The sequence below is a fragment of the Onychostoma macrolepis genome, chromosome 20 (assembly GCF_012432095.1).
Source record: "Onychostoma macrolepis isolate SWU-2019 chromosome 20, ASM1243209v1, whole genome shotgun sequence".
In the NCBI taxonomy this organism is placed as follows: domain Eukaryota; kingdom Metazoa; phylum Chordata; class Actinopteri; order Cypriniformes; family Cyprinidae; genus Onychostoma; species Onychostoma macrolepis.
Genome location: NC_081174.1, coordinates 29,797,970 through 29,813,166, shown reverse-complemented (window position 1 = coordinate 29,813,166; position 15,197 = coordinate 29,797,970). Strand labels below are relative to the sequence as shown.

At 33.0% G+C, this 15,197-nt stretch overlaps 1 protein-coding gene across 4 annotated transcripts in view; it reads right to left on the bottom strand.

Moving 5' to 3' along the window:
* Positions 1–2,029: 2,029 nt before the first annotated feature.
* The window catches only part of gphnb (gephyrin b), an 81,636-nt gene continuing 68,468 nt past the window's right edge, over positions 2,030–15,197 (bottom strand). For 3 of the 4 annotated variants that reach the window (XM_058755426.1, XM_058755427.1, XM_058755428.1), the window contains 12 exons: positions 14,368–14,460; positions 11,785–11,840; positions 11,577–11,696; positions 10,580–10,638; positions 10,339–10,492; positions 9,039–9,160; positions 7,801–7,888; positions 7,027–7,100; positions 6,203–6,267; positions 5,976–6,079; positions 5,239–5,335; positions 2,030–3,288 (listed from right to left, as the gene is read on the bottom strand). In XM_058755426.1, coding sequence (XP_058611409.1) covers positions 3,155–3,288; positions 5,239–5,335; positions 5,976–6,079; positions 6,203–6,267; positions 7,027–7,100; positions 7,801–7,888; positions 9,039–9,160; positions 10,339–10,492; positions 10,580–10,638; positions 11,577–11,696; positions 11,785–11,840; positions 14,368–14,460 — 1,166 coding nt within the window. In that variant the 3' untranslated portion in view covers positions 2,030–3,154. Of the gene's footprint in view, positions 3,289–5,238; positions 5,336–5,975; positions 6,080–6,193; positions 6,268–7,026; positions 7,101–7,800; positions 7,889–9,038; positions 9,161–10,338; positions 10,493–10,579; positions 10,639–11,576; positions 11,697–11,784; positions 11,841–14,367; positions 14,461–15,197 lie in introns of all 4 variants that reach the window. The other variant, XM_058755424.1, reaches the window with a different exon arrangement.

Genomic DNA, 15,197 nt, shown 5'->3' with positions numbered 1-15,197 from the left:
CCAATCAGGTTTCAGCAGTCACGCACGCAGACGTTCAGCTCTGTTTAGTAACAGGTGGCAGTGAAAGACGACCATCTGTTTATCTGAGATTAGTTAACTCTAACTTCAGAATCACACACACACACACACACACACACACACTATCACTAGGACATGCAGACTCACATAAATCGAGCTACAAGCAGGTTTCAGGGAAAGATAATTAATTCCTTAAACATTCAAGAGGATTTAGAGAAGCTGCATGGACATCTGTTTTGTTCATATCTCCCATAAAACACAATATCTAAATTAATACTAACAGATTATCTCTTACTATTTCACATCTAATTAAAGGACAGTTGATCTACAAATAGAGTAACTATAAATAACTTCAACCTTACCGAACATGCCTTACAAACATGAACAAAATGCAACTGTTACACTGTAAAAAATGATTTTTAAATTTTATAAATAAAACAATGATTATTGGAGTATGTAGCTACTATTTTAGTTTTTCTACTTTCAAATTTCATATTTAATAAAATGTTTTACTAGCCATTTCTGTGAAAATTGTTTATAAAACTGTCCAAACATGATGTTAGAATCACTGTCATAATAAATATTTAACAAATAAAATGACAGAAAGCAAGCTTCTGTGGGTATTATGACAGAAACTTAAGGTACTATTGCTAATTTCTGTGAGGGACTGAGTGAATTATTGAATTCTGATCAGCTCACTTTAGCTTTTCACTTCATTGCATGTGGTTATTAAACCACCCGTAACAGTTTGGACCATAAATACAGCAGTAATTGACCCCTGAGACCTTTTAAGAGCCACTAATGTAGATAAACTTACTAAGCTCTCGCACGTTTTCCTCTAGTCCTTCCTGAGCTGCACTGATGCTCATGCACAGCTGAGTTTCACTTCAATTTCAATGCATTTTTAATGCAAAGCTGATAGATGAACACAGTGTGGACAGTTAATGTGTCAAGCCTTGTGGGGTTTGAACCTTTGACCTTTCTGTGACCAAACACTAACATACAGCATCAGCCCAACATCAACTAAAAGCAAAGCAACCATAACAGATTCAATGACTATAAGTACAAACAAAACTACTGACTCTATCCTGATAAAGCCATTACTCACTGTGTGCATGGAGCGGCAGGTCTCTCTCAGCCGCTGCTGGTGAAGAAAGCAGTGATTCCAGTGGTGTTTTCACTCAGGTCCAGTGGACGTGTGAGTGTCCACAGCTCAGGCGTCTGAGGCTAATGTGGATGAGCCGTGACTTCATGAGTTCAGTAATCTGCTCTAAACCCGACAGACCACGAGTCTGACCAACATCTGACCGTCTGATAGTTTCTACAACTAAACCCTCTTCATTTTTATTTCTGTTTCATAACCTATACAGGCTATAAATCAAATTTGTTAATAAATCTCATATTCTTTGGAGTAATAAAGTCAGATAAATGATCTAACATAAAATTGAGATGGCATGATATACAGTATGTTAGTAATATTATAATAATACGATACATATATGAATCACATATATTATTACAAACTGTAAATGAATATATATTGACATATTTATAAAGTTTACATTAAAATTAAGACACACACACACAATTTATATATATATTTTTGTAATATATACATTAAAAATGATAAATATATTCATATTAGGTTAATAATAAAAAGTGTGTGTATTGTGTGTGTGTGTGTATTTAATATATATATGTTTATATATATATTTTTATATTTTATATTATTTTATTTAAGTAAATATTTAAAAAATCTTATTTCTGTAAGAACTGTTTCCACAAATTGTCAATATCCATCAATCTCAGCCATTGAACACAATTACCAAAGTTACTGTTCAAAAAATGATGTTTATCTATGACTACAACCCAGATTTGATTCCAGACTAATAATATCTGAAATTTATGAAACATGCTAGATAAATTAAAGATCAGCTGTGAAGAGAATGTCAATCACCACGACATAAAATGTAAAAAATAAAATAAAAAATAAAAACGAAATCACACATGTTAAGGAATTATGTTTTTATTCATTTTATTACAAGAAAATTCCACAATGCTATTTTTATATAATGATCAAGGATTTTATTATTGTATTCTCTCTCATTAGGTTCTTATCGTTACAGAAAATGTTATTATACAGATTTGTTCAATGTCTCCTCGTTGCTTGGTCATATTCCGCAGGAGTGCTGGTCACATTTATCTGTACAATTCAATTGTTCGTTTTTTACTGTACATTTTTGTGTAGTTGATTAAAAAGGCAGTCAGCACTTAAATAAGCTGTGGTTTCTTTTTTTCCTCATCTTTTTTAAAGTATATTCAAATAAAATGTTTGCCTGTGACTCCGCCCCCTGGGGGGATGGGGGCGGGGCTACACCAGGTCATGTGATTATAAGGAAGCTTCAGGGATTGGGTGACCAGGCCCGTGTTCCCCCGCGCACGACCTTTGTGCACCCACGCGTTTGGCACTGCGCACACAAACAAGACTCACGAGATATAAACGACAAGCAAAGCTCTTTGTGATGTCATAATGATGCGTACTAATGGGAGGAAAAGTAAAAGTGTCACGTCAATGACACGTAAGACAAAAAGTGCCACCCTCCAGAGTCCAGATTTCAAGTTGTTGAGTTCCTTCCCCGCGTCCGAAAACAAAAGCGCTTGTTTTTCAGTTATTTTTGCGTTAAAACGGGGAAATAATGTTCTTCTTCTTCTTTTTTTTTTTTTCTCTCCTGGCAGGCACCTACAGTTTCTATTAAAATGCTACAGCTATAAGATCTAGCATTGAACACACAAAGCAACTGCAATGAAAAGAACAAAGTTGCCTTAATATAATAATAATAATAATAATAATTCATAATAATGAGAAGAAAAATGCAATAATAATAATTCATAATAATACAGAATAAATCTCTTTTTATAATTAGATTTTATAATTTAAAAGTATATTTTTTCTTTCTTTGAAATAATATTTTTTTTCTCATATGTATCTAGTTTTGTGATCAAGATGTTGACTATACTTCAGCGTTATCCAAATCAATAAAAACTAGCTGTGCCGTTGCATATTACAGTCAATGATATGTGAACATGCACCGTGAACCACCCGTCGCTCTCCGTCCGTCGTCCCGCGGCCATGGCATCATAGACGGCCGATGACCATGACGTCCACCACCTCGCCCTTGTGCAGCTCCACGTATTGCTCGGTTTTGGGAGGTAGCATCAGGAGTCCGTTAGCGCTGCGCATGCTCATGAGTCTGCTGCTAACCTGGTTCCCTGGAGGAAGACGAGACGTGAAAATATGTGACCCTGGAGTCTGGACCACAAAACCAGTCACAAGGGTCAATTTTTTGATATTGAGATTTATAAATAAGCTTTCCATTGATGTATGGTTTGTTAGAATCGGACAATATTTGGCTGAGATACAACTATTTGAAAATCTGGAATCTGAGGGTGCAAAAAAATCAACATATTGAGAAAATGGCCTTTAAAGTTGCCCAAATGAAGTTCTTAGCAATGCATATTACTAATCAAAAATTACGTTTTGATATATTTATGGTAGGAACTTTAAGAAAATATCTTCATGGAACATGATCTTTACTTAATATACTAATGATTTTTGGCATAAAAGAAAAATGGATAATTTTGACCCATACAATGTATTGTTGGCTATTGCTACAAATATATCCGTGCTACTTATGACTGCTTTTGTGCTCCAGGGTCACAAATACTGCCTTCAACCAGAAACCACTAATGTCAGATGAACCAATGTGCATCTTGCTTATATTCACAATAAGAGAAAATAAGAGAGTATAGCAATACGCACTCATTGGCATTAGGACATATATACATAGCACTAATAAATTACACATTTAAACAACAATAAATTGGTAATATATTTTTATATTATTTTATGTATTTCTTTTAAAAATATGTCCCAAATCAAATCAGGTTCTCTTCACAAAATGACAATTTTTTTTTTTACATAATAAATATTTTTGAAACAACAGGCAGTGATAGAAATTTAGTTATTAACAGTTAAAACATGGCAACCATGCATGGAAATGTATGAATCAGGGTTACTCTACTTTAAATTAAAACCATATAAAACATTTTTGTTTCTTAAAATAATTGAAATGTTAACTGAAATGAAATAAAATATTAAAAACCCTTAAACTTAGCTGCCAAAGAATCATTTCTACTTTTTAATTTAACTTGATGTACAAAAATAACTAAAACTGAAATAAAAATAAAAACTATATTGACAGAAAAAACCCAACAAAAGCAACTAAAAATGACAAAAACACACAACAAAATGACCAAAACTTTAACTAAAATTAAAATGAAAACAAAAATAAAAAGTAATTCAAAATATTAATAAAAACTAATATGTGACCCTCGACCACAAAATCAGTCGAAATTGAGATTTCGACTATATTTTGACTATATTTGGCTGAGATACGACTATTTGAAAATCTGGAATCTGAGGGAGCAAAAAAAAATCAAAATATTGAGAAAATCGCCTTTAAAGTTGTCCAAATGAAGTTCTTAGCAATGCATATTACTGATAAATTTTTTTGATATATTTACAGTAGGAAATTCACTAAATATCTTCATGGAAAATGATCTTTACTTAATGTCCTAATGATTTTTGGCATAAAATAAAAATCAATAATTTTGACCCATACAATGTATTTTTGGCTATTGCTACAAATATACCCCAGCGACTTATGACTGGTTTTGTGCTCCAGGGTCACATATAATAAAAAACTAAAGCTGATTTTCTGAAATCAAAGGTATTTGGTAAACGCTAGCATTGGGATGACACTTAAGAATAAGAATAATTCTAAACAAACACTGTCATTCTGAAAGGAACAAATCAAGAAAGAATATAATTTACATGTAGAGCATCAATTCTACATGGCATGCAACATGGCTCTTTTTACACACTCATAAATGAGCTAATATATTGCTTCCTGTCAATGTTTAGGCGCACTAAAGTGGTGATAGGACACAAAACAAAGTAAAAAATATATCTGTACTAAAATTGAAAAGTGAAATTTAACAATTTATTAGCCAATGGCCAGTGACAAACATTGAGTTGCAATGTTTGTCAATGCAACGCAATTTTGTCACATATGCATGTGATTTACTCGCAATGTATAGGCAAAATAATGCAGGTCAATTCTGCGAGACTAATAATAATAATAATAATAAATGTGTGACCTGTGCTCTGTGCCCATGGCAGAGGTTCCTGATGGTGCCATGTCAAAATACAGCGGTGATACTCTGGACGGGGATCCAGCTTCACATCACATGACAACTGAAAACAATTAAGCACAATTTAGATGTCGTTATTAAGGCTGTCAATAGATTTGAATATTTTGCAATTAATGTTTTGAAGTTCATGCATTGACATATTCTTTTATTTTTTAAATGAATACTTTTATCCAGCAAGGATGCATTAAACTGAAGAAAAGTGACAGTAAAGACATTTATAATCTTACAAAAAAGTAATATTTCAAATAAATGCTGCTCTTTTGAACTTTCTATCCAACAAAGAATCCTGGAAAATAAAATGAGAATTTTTTTTTTTTTCACAGACAATTTTGGCAGCACAACTGTTTTCAACATTGACAATAATCAGAAATATTTTTTTGAGCAGCAAATCAGCATATTAGAATGATTTCTGAAGGATCATGTGACACTGAAGACTGGAGTAATGATGCTGAAAATTCAGCTGTGCATCACAGGAATAAATTACATATTACTATATATTACAATAGAACACAGTTATTTTAAATTGTAATAATATTTCACAATATTTGTGATTTTACTGTATTTTTGATCAAATAAATGCAGCCTTGGTGAGCAGAAGAATCCTACTGACCCCAAACTTTTAAAGTGCTCTATAAATAAAGGTCCTTATTTTATGTAAGGTTGAAGGTTGAAGGTGGCCTTACCCTGGCTTTTATTATGGTGGGTCGCGGGTCTAAGATTCCCTGCATCTTCCTCAAGGCAGGAATGACGAAGAGGTTACATGTTACGACCGCTGACACAGGATTACCTGTGAATCATCAGAGAGCCACAAATGCACAGATCAAGAAAAATAGCCCAATCTATGTGTTGAAATTACAGACTAGTATGTGTTTTGAAAAAATACACCAATAAACTCTCTCACCGTCCCTACCTGGCAGAGCAAAGATAAGTTTTCGAGACCCGTCCATATCAAGAGTGGCAAATGTTGTGGGGAGACTAACGGAAGACAAACCAGAGCTCAATATCCGCGTGAACTCCTCATCGTCTGACACTCAACATCAGGGTGTTTTCACACCGAGAGCATGTGATCGTCTGAAGTGAGACCGTCTCAGGACACGCTCGTTATATTAAAACTATTATATTCTATTAATTTAAATAAAATAAATATACATGTTAAAATAAAGTAAAGTCAAATGAAATAAAATGTAGTCCAATGGATTAAATGGACTGACATCCAGGCTGGCTTTTTGGAGTTTTTAAATTTTAGTCACATTAAAGTGGATAAAAACAGAATAGTTTTAAAATAAATTTAATTTAAAATTAAATAAAATTAATAAAATGTAGTACTATGGATTTTTTTAGATTCAATTTTGCTCCAATTAAAGTGGACAAAGACTATTATATAATAACAGTATTAAAAACTATTCTATACTATTATTCTACTAATTTCAATAAAATAAATAACATTTTTAATTTATAATAAAATAAATGCCAATAAAAAAAAAAAAAGTTAATTTTTATAATTGTTTTTTTTTTTTTAATAAAATTGATTAAACTGACTCAAATTCAAATCTGCTCTCTGGAGGTTTTAATTATTATTATTATTAATTATTATTATTATTATTATTTATTTATTTATTTTCGTTTTCATTAAATTAAAGTGTTTGGTTCATTTCAGAAGTGAAAACACCCTGATTCTGCATTACTTGTACAATCTTCACGCAGATGTCACCTGTTTTTTCTTCAAAAACTCACCCTGGTTTCATGAAGACACGTCCAAAGTGTATCTGAGCATGAAGGTCGATATCAAGTACCTGTTTCAGGTAATCCTGTTAAAACATCCATTTACAATGATCTTAATGATCTGCTAAACTTGGAACAATTAAAAAAATATATACGTGACCCTGGACCACAAAACCAGTCTTAAGTGTCAATTTTTCGAAATTGAGATTTATACATCATCTGAAAGCTGAATAGATAAGCTTTCCATTATTGTATGGTTTGTTAGGATCAGACAATATTTGGCCGAGATACAACTATTTGAAAATCTGGAATCTGAGGGTGCAAAAAAATCTAAATATTGAGAAAATCGCCTTTAAAGTTGTCCAACTGAATTCTTATCAATGCATAATACTAATCAAAAACGATGTTTTGATACATTTACAGTAGAACATTTACAAAATATCTTCATGGAATATGATCTTTATCTAATATACTAATGATTTTTGGCATAAAAGAAAAATCTATAATTTTGACCCAAACAGTGTATTTGGCTATTGCTACAAATATACCCCAGCGACTTAAGACTGGTTTTGTGGTCCAGGGTCACATATATATATATATATATTACCAATGCCTGATTGTATTAATTGTATAAACACTGTATTCTTTGACGTGACAGCCACTAGATGTCAGTATAAAGCAGTTATTACTAAAGTAAACTCAAAGTGTAATGCTTTTCCTAAAACAGAGTTTGTCTTTACAAAGCTGTCCACTACATACACAGAGCACATGCACGAGCTCTCGTACCTTTTCCCCCATGGACACGCCCCCTGAGGTGATGATGACATCAGCGCGGTTGATTCCCTCATTCAGAGCGTTCAGCAGGTCATCAGGGCTGCAGGAAACCAGGGCAACCGTTACCATGACAACTGATGTCACAAAAACATGATTTATGCAATAACTGTAAGCAACTGAATAAAAAGGAAGGTGTTTTATACAACTATATTGAATTCATTCATTCATGTTTATAATTGGTCAACTGAACTTAAGTTAAGCAACATTTAGCAATATTACATGCAATTCCGTGAGGCTGTTAGACTGTTGTAATGATTTTCCTTTACAATCACTTCAGGAATTTAGGTTGCATGGTACATATTTTTTTCATGTATTTTGCTTGCTGGAGTAAAATTATAAATAAAGAGAAGGAGGTTTTATATCAGATTTTCCATTAAGTTTACTTAGTTAAGTCAGTTTCAGTGGAAGATGCTTGTGACCTTTGTAAAAATGCCCCTGAAATGAGTCTCCATTAGTCACACTTTTTGGGGAGAGAGAACTGAAAAGTTTATAAAAATAAGCTGAGATTGTTGCTAATTTAGTTGAAGCTGATGTGATGTAAAGGTGTTTCTAATTGGATGATAATAAAAATCTATAGTTGAACTTTGATGCAATTTTGATGTTTGCTCATTATTCAAGTCAAATTTTTTGAAGAACAAAAAAAACTAAACCTTTGTTTGAACGATTTAAAATTGACATTAAATGTAAACCTAAAAACAATACTAACTACACTGTAAAAAAAAGAAATAGTTGAGGCAACTTAAATTTTTAAGGCAACCAGCTTCAGCAGATTTTTGAGTTTTCTCAACTTGTCGTTTTAAGCTTATGCAACAAAAATGCGAGAATCTCCCACAAAAATAAGTTGAGAAAACTCAAAAATCTGCTGAAGCTGGTTGCCTTAAAATTTTAAGTTGCCTCAACTTTTTTTTTTTTTTAATTAATTATTTAATTTTTTTTACAGTGTATGTAATTGTTTGACATGTACAATGTTTTCCTGTATTTTGTTTTTCCTTTTTCCTTTCTGTATATGCCTGACATGTTTGTTTATATGTACTCTTGTTGAGAAAATATGCTTGGTTTTAAAAAAAAAACTATACATATGCCAAAAACATTCATAAATCAGAAATTGATTTTTTTTTCTGTTTTTATGTATAGTCTAAATTTGACACACAATTACTCATATTTGTGTCTAAAGGCTGGAAGCTGCTCACTTGTCTCCCACGATGCCCAGGTTGATGGTGGGGTATCCGTGCTCCTGTATGGTGGCCAGCAGCGTCGAGCGGTTCGAGTCTCTGATCTTACCGGGGTGTAAATCGTCCTCTGGGTTCAGCAGCTGAAAACACAACAGCTTGCTGCTCAGGAATTGCTTATAAGACTTAAAGAGTAACTTTAAGCATTACATTGTTTCTTAGTAATTTTGACTTGTTTTCCAGTAGAAATATCTAGATATTCTTAAATTAAGATACATTTACTTGAGAAGCAAAGTGACTTGTGTTCTGAAAAATTGCTTAAAACAAAACAAAATCTCACAAAGGGGTCAAAAAAATAATCTTGTTTTTCCTTTTGCTTTCTTTTATTTTTCTGATCCTATTTGGCAGATATTGTTCATTTTGCTTCTCAAATGTATCTTGATTTAAGAATGTTTTTTTTGCAGTGTATTATGCCTATTAGATCTATTAGATATGAAATATTGTTTTCTTTTTCATAGGTTTATTTTCAGATGTAATCTCAAATTCGAATTCACTAAAATGTGACCCTGGAGCACAAAACCAGTCTTAAGTCGCTGGGGTATATTTGTAGCAATAGCCAAAAATACATTGTATGGGTCAAAATTCTTCATTTTTCTTTTATGCCAAAAATCATTAGGATATTAAGTAAAGATCATATTCCATGAAGATATTTTGTAAATTTCTTACCGTAAATGTATCAAAACTTAATTTTTGATTAGTAATAATCAATATTTATTTTCTCAATATTTAGATTTTTTTGCACCCTCAGATTCCAGATTTTCAAATAGTTGTATCTCAGCCAAATATCGTCCGATCCTAATAAACCATACATCAATGGAAAGCTTATTTATTCAGCTTTCAGATGATGTATAAATCTAAATTTCGAAAGATTTTGTCGTCCAGGGTCACAAATATTCTTTTCTAGAAAAATATCCCAAAATTAGGGAATTTCTGCTTTAAAAAAGAAGAAGAAAAAATCCGTCAGTGTGGTATGAAAAATAAAAAAAAATATTTTTCAGACCCCATGGACTGATATTTTTCTTGTTTTAATCATAAACTCATTTAATTTTGATACATTTTTCAGACTTAAACATTCTTCCTTCTCAGGTAAATATATCTATATTCAAGAATGTTTAGATATTTGCACTGGAAACAAGACAAAAATCCTGAGTAAGAAAATATTTTTTTGCAGTGTGAGAAAGCTGGAGGCTCCACATCAGATCTAATTGCTGTCCAGAAGAAACAGTGGAGATCTAAAGAGCAGTGTGTGTTGTAGTGGCACCTCGTTGCCTGTAGACATCACAGCCACGACTGGAAACTTCTGCACTTCCACCTCTGTGACGCCCACCGTGGCCAGCAGGCCGATCTCAGACGGACCCATGTGAGTGCCTTTGGACAGCACGCATTCACCACGCTTAATGTCATGACCGATGGGCCTGCAGAAGCAGAACACGGGACAGACTCCTTCAGACGCATCTGAGACTCACACAGTCACGCTGAGATACACGCTCACAGACGCTCACCTGATGTCTTGACCTGGACGAGCCTGAACCAGAATCCGCACCTCAAGCTCTTCTGTGCCCTGAGAAACGAACAGGCAGATAATAACTGGCAGCCGAGCTGGTAATTAATGGCAGACTGAAATATTTTCAGATTTTAATCATCAGTATCTACCAATTAACTTCCTCACACTTTTCAAAAATTTTGGTAGAATTTGACTAAACATTTGATAAAATAAGTGTATTCCATTTCAACAATTTTGTACACTTATATTATAAATATTTTGTATGTTATACACATAAATAATAATAATAATAAAATATATAGTAAATCTATTTATTATATAATATTTATTTTATATAAAAATCCTATATACTATTTAAAAATATAAATGTTATAATAGTACGCATTCATAACTTTAAATGACCATGATAAACCTTAGGAAATAAAGATTTATTTCACTCAGTTACAGTTCCATATACTACTCAAAAATGTGGGGTAGTAAGATTTTTTCTGAAAGAAATTAATACTTTTATCTATCAAGGGTGCATTAAACTGAGTGACACTTATAAGACATTTATAATGTTACAAAAGATTTCTATTTGAAATAAATGCTGGTGTTTTGAACTTTCTATTCATCAAAGAATCCTGAAAACGTATCACAGTTTCCACAAAAATATTGGACAGCACAACTCAACATTGATAATAATCAGAAATGTTTCTTGAGGATTGAAGGATCATGTGACACTGAAGACTGGAGTAATGATGCTGAAAATTCAGCTGCGCATCACAGGAATAAATTACATTCTAACATATATTCACATAGAAAAAATGTAATAATATTTCAAAATTTTTACTGTATTTTGGATCAAGTAAATGTAGCCTTGGTCAGCAAAAATGACTTTCAAATACATAAAAAAAATCTTACCGCTCCCAGAACGATAGCATATATAAATAAATGAAAATGATTAAATATTGTATGATCATGTTTTATTGAAGAATCAGCAGGCTGTATCTCACGTCTTCAGACTCTCGCAGGAGTTCGGTGTCTTCTACTTGAACCACAGCGTCGGCACCGCATGGAATAGGAGCGCCTGTCGTCACCCGCATCACCTGACACGGCATCACGGTGTGTGTGGGCTGGAAACACACGTTACAGCAGTCCGTATGGATCACTTTCCTCACATCTGAAGGTGGATTTCTCAAACGATATCTTTTCTTTTCTCACCTGCTCTCCAGCCTGAGATTCGCCGATAATAAATCTGTCACCAGGACCATCAGCCGCTGTCAGGACACAGAGACAACACTGTGGCATACTACTGTTTCCCAGCTAACAAAATATGTTCTAAGAACGTTTTGATACCATTCCCATTAAGTTACGGACACGATAAAGTTTCCGGATGTTCTCAGAATGTTCAAAATGTCTAGTTTTTTAAACATTAAGGGAATGTTCCATTTGAATCTTTCTGCAAACATTAAGGAAACGTTACTTTTGAATGTTCTCTGAACATTTTAAAACAAGTAGTAAGTAGTAACGTTAAGAGAACGTTTCATTATTAATCATTCTGTAATGGATGTTACTTTTGAATGTTCTCTGAATGTTTTGAAGTAACGAACGTTAGCTAAAACATCAAGGGAACGTTATAAGAATGTTTTTACAACATTCCCATTAGGTTATGGACATGCCAAAATATTATTTTGAATGTTCTCGCAACATTTTTACATTTTGCAGACATAATAGTGACATTAGTTTGGAATGTTCTTTGAACATTTTCAAACAAGCAGCAAACAGTAACATTAAATAAAGCATTAAAGGTTCCAATTTTAATAATTCTGCAAACATTATTGGAACGTTACTTTTTAATGTTCTCTGAACATTTTAAAACAAGTAGTAAGTAGTAACGTTAATCCATTTGAAATATTTTGCAAACATTATTAAAGCTGCAGTCCATAAATTTAGCCTCTTTGTCGCCATCTCTGTTTGAAAACCTGCAATTGCAGCTGTTTGTGGAATTATCTTCCTTGCGTAGGTTGTGCGCCGGCACGGCTCCAGCGCGGATGAATCTAATGTTTTGAGGAGTATGTGCATGTGGCAGTCAGTCATGCACCGGTGTGGATGTTTAATGTACTTCGCAATCACAGATTCTAGCCTACATCTTGGAATATATGACCCAAATAAGAATTTTCACCATATATTGCCATCTGAACAAGTAAATAACAAGTCTGCCACGTTTGTTCTGACCAACTGAGGAAAAAACATACTACCATAAATCGCGCTACCAATGTTGATTAAATCCAATGATCGGTTAGCTCATATCATATCAAACCGTGCAAATTATTATTATTGTTATACTTTATTCTCAAATTATTAATGTTAACAACATCAGCATTGCGTGACTATGAGTATAGTGTGTATTAGCGTGTAGATTTCAATTTCTGTACAGTCTAATTGTCATACCATTCGAATTTCATATGAAGAAATTCTTTTAACCCAAAAAGCATATTATTCTTCCTTAGTTCTCTTTAAAATACAAATCTTGTGTAATCCCAGGCTATCTGTAATCAGAAGCACATTTAAAACTGGAATATAATTTCATTTCATTTACATGTGTTTCATAAGCACATAATCCTTTCTGGATTACAATCCGCCATCAAAATTATACATTTAATTATTCTAGCTGCTGTGAGAAAAGGCTATAAACGATCCGCCACCTGCAGGATCCTCACATATGATAACACACTAGCCGGGATAACTTCTTTATGTTTACAGACGTGACGTAATGACGCAGTGCTCAAATTTCTTGTGAAATCCTTCCAGTACCACTCAAATTAGAAAACATTATTATAAGCTAACCGTTGTGAATTGGGCTAAAGTAAGGCGATAGTTTTGAACACTGGCTGGTTATGTACTTGCTCAAATATTGATTTCGGATCATTTTTAACCAAAAAAAAGTTACAGACTGCAGCTTTAAGGATATGTTACTTTAGAATGTTCTCTGAAAGTTATGAAACAAACAGTGTAACGTTTTAAAAACCACGTTAGATGAAAGTTACAGAAGAAAAAAATGCTACACAAATAATGTATAAATAATGTTTCTGAGCTAATGTTTTTAGAATATTATTGAAGACCAGATAAGTTTAAATGAATGTTCTATAGTTACACTTACACTTATTAACTTATAACTTGTTGCATCTAAGCTTGCTTGAAACGGCTGAAGTTATTAAGTTATTGTTAGTTATTAGTTGAAGTTACTGTTGCATACTGTGTATTGTTTTGCATACAACTGTTAATATGCAAACTGTATGTTGTACAGTGTGTGTATAAGAGATATCTTTTGGTAAATTGCTGGGACTGAAAGACTGTATTAACATTCACAATAGATTCAGAAATGCTTATGAAGAAACTAAAATAGGGTCAGTATTGATTTTACAGCAACTGAATATTAAGATCTTCCTAATGTTGTGAAGAGCCAGACATCTTCCTTAACGTGGCCTACATTAGACAAATGTGTTTATAGACCGTCAGTAAATACTCATGAGCTCAGAAATATGCAAATAATGCAAAATCCCTAAATGCTGAAGTGCGCAAGTTCTTGTTATGACATTTTTAAGCAGGAAACTCCCATCCAGCACCAAGTCCATAAGAAATGAATGGAGCATTTGACATGCATCCCCTGAGAGGCGTTTGGAGCGCCGCTCTCTAGCAGACGTGAGTAATGCTTCAACATGTAGCGCTGACGCGAGCACTCGAGCATGAGTTAAGCATGTCTGTCAGATCGCCGGGTAATCGTGGAGTCATGCGGGCTCTCACCTCTTACAGCGTAGCCGTCTTTAACAGAGGCAGGGAACGGAGGCAGGTTGTCTTTGGCATAAACGTCCTGAGCCAGAACTCGACCCATGCCGTCTACGAGAACAATGCCAGAGAAAAAGATTAAATGTGTTTATTAGAAAATAATATAGGCCTTTTAAAATACATAAGGGGGGTGATGTTACCCCCCAAAATAAAAAAGTATTAATAATAAAAAATAAAGAATCTATATAGAAAATTTTAGATGCTGGCATCTATGGAAGCTTATTTCTGCCAAGGAATAAAAATATAAAAAAGGTCATTGCAACTTTTTCTCTCTTGAGTTTACAACTCAAATGTTTTTTTTTCCTCATAATTTAGTGTTTACATCTCGCAGTTGATTTTTTCTTGAGAATTCAGTTTTTTCACCACTGAATTAAGATTTTTTTTTTTTTTAAAAGGTAACTGCAACTTTCTCTCATTATTTTTTCACATAATTGCAAGTTTATATCTCGCAACTGACAGCTATAAACATATAATTCTTATTTTTTCCCTCATAATTTTAAGTTTACATTTTGCAATTCTGTCTTTTTTTCCTCGAAATTCAGAGTTTACTTCTTGTAATTCTGTTTTTTTCTTCTATGGACAAAAGGTAATTGTGACATTTTACAATTCAGTCTTTTTTCTTACACAGTTACAGAGTTTATAATTTATTAATTGCGAGAGAAAAAAACAGAATTGTGTGATAAAAAGTCACAATTATGTTTTTTTTGTGTGGCAGAAATAAGCTTTAGTTTTATTTTTCTATTTTTATTTATCATGTGGAATTTTAACAGATACATCTAAGATGAAGC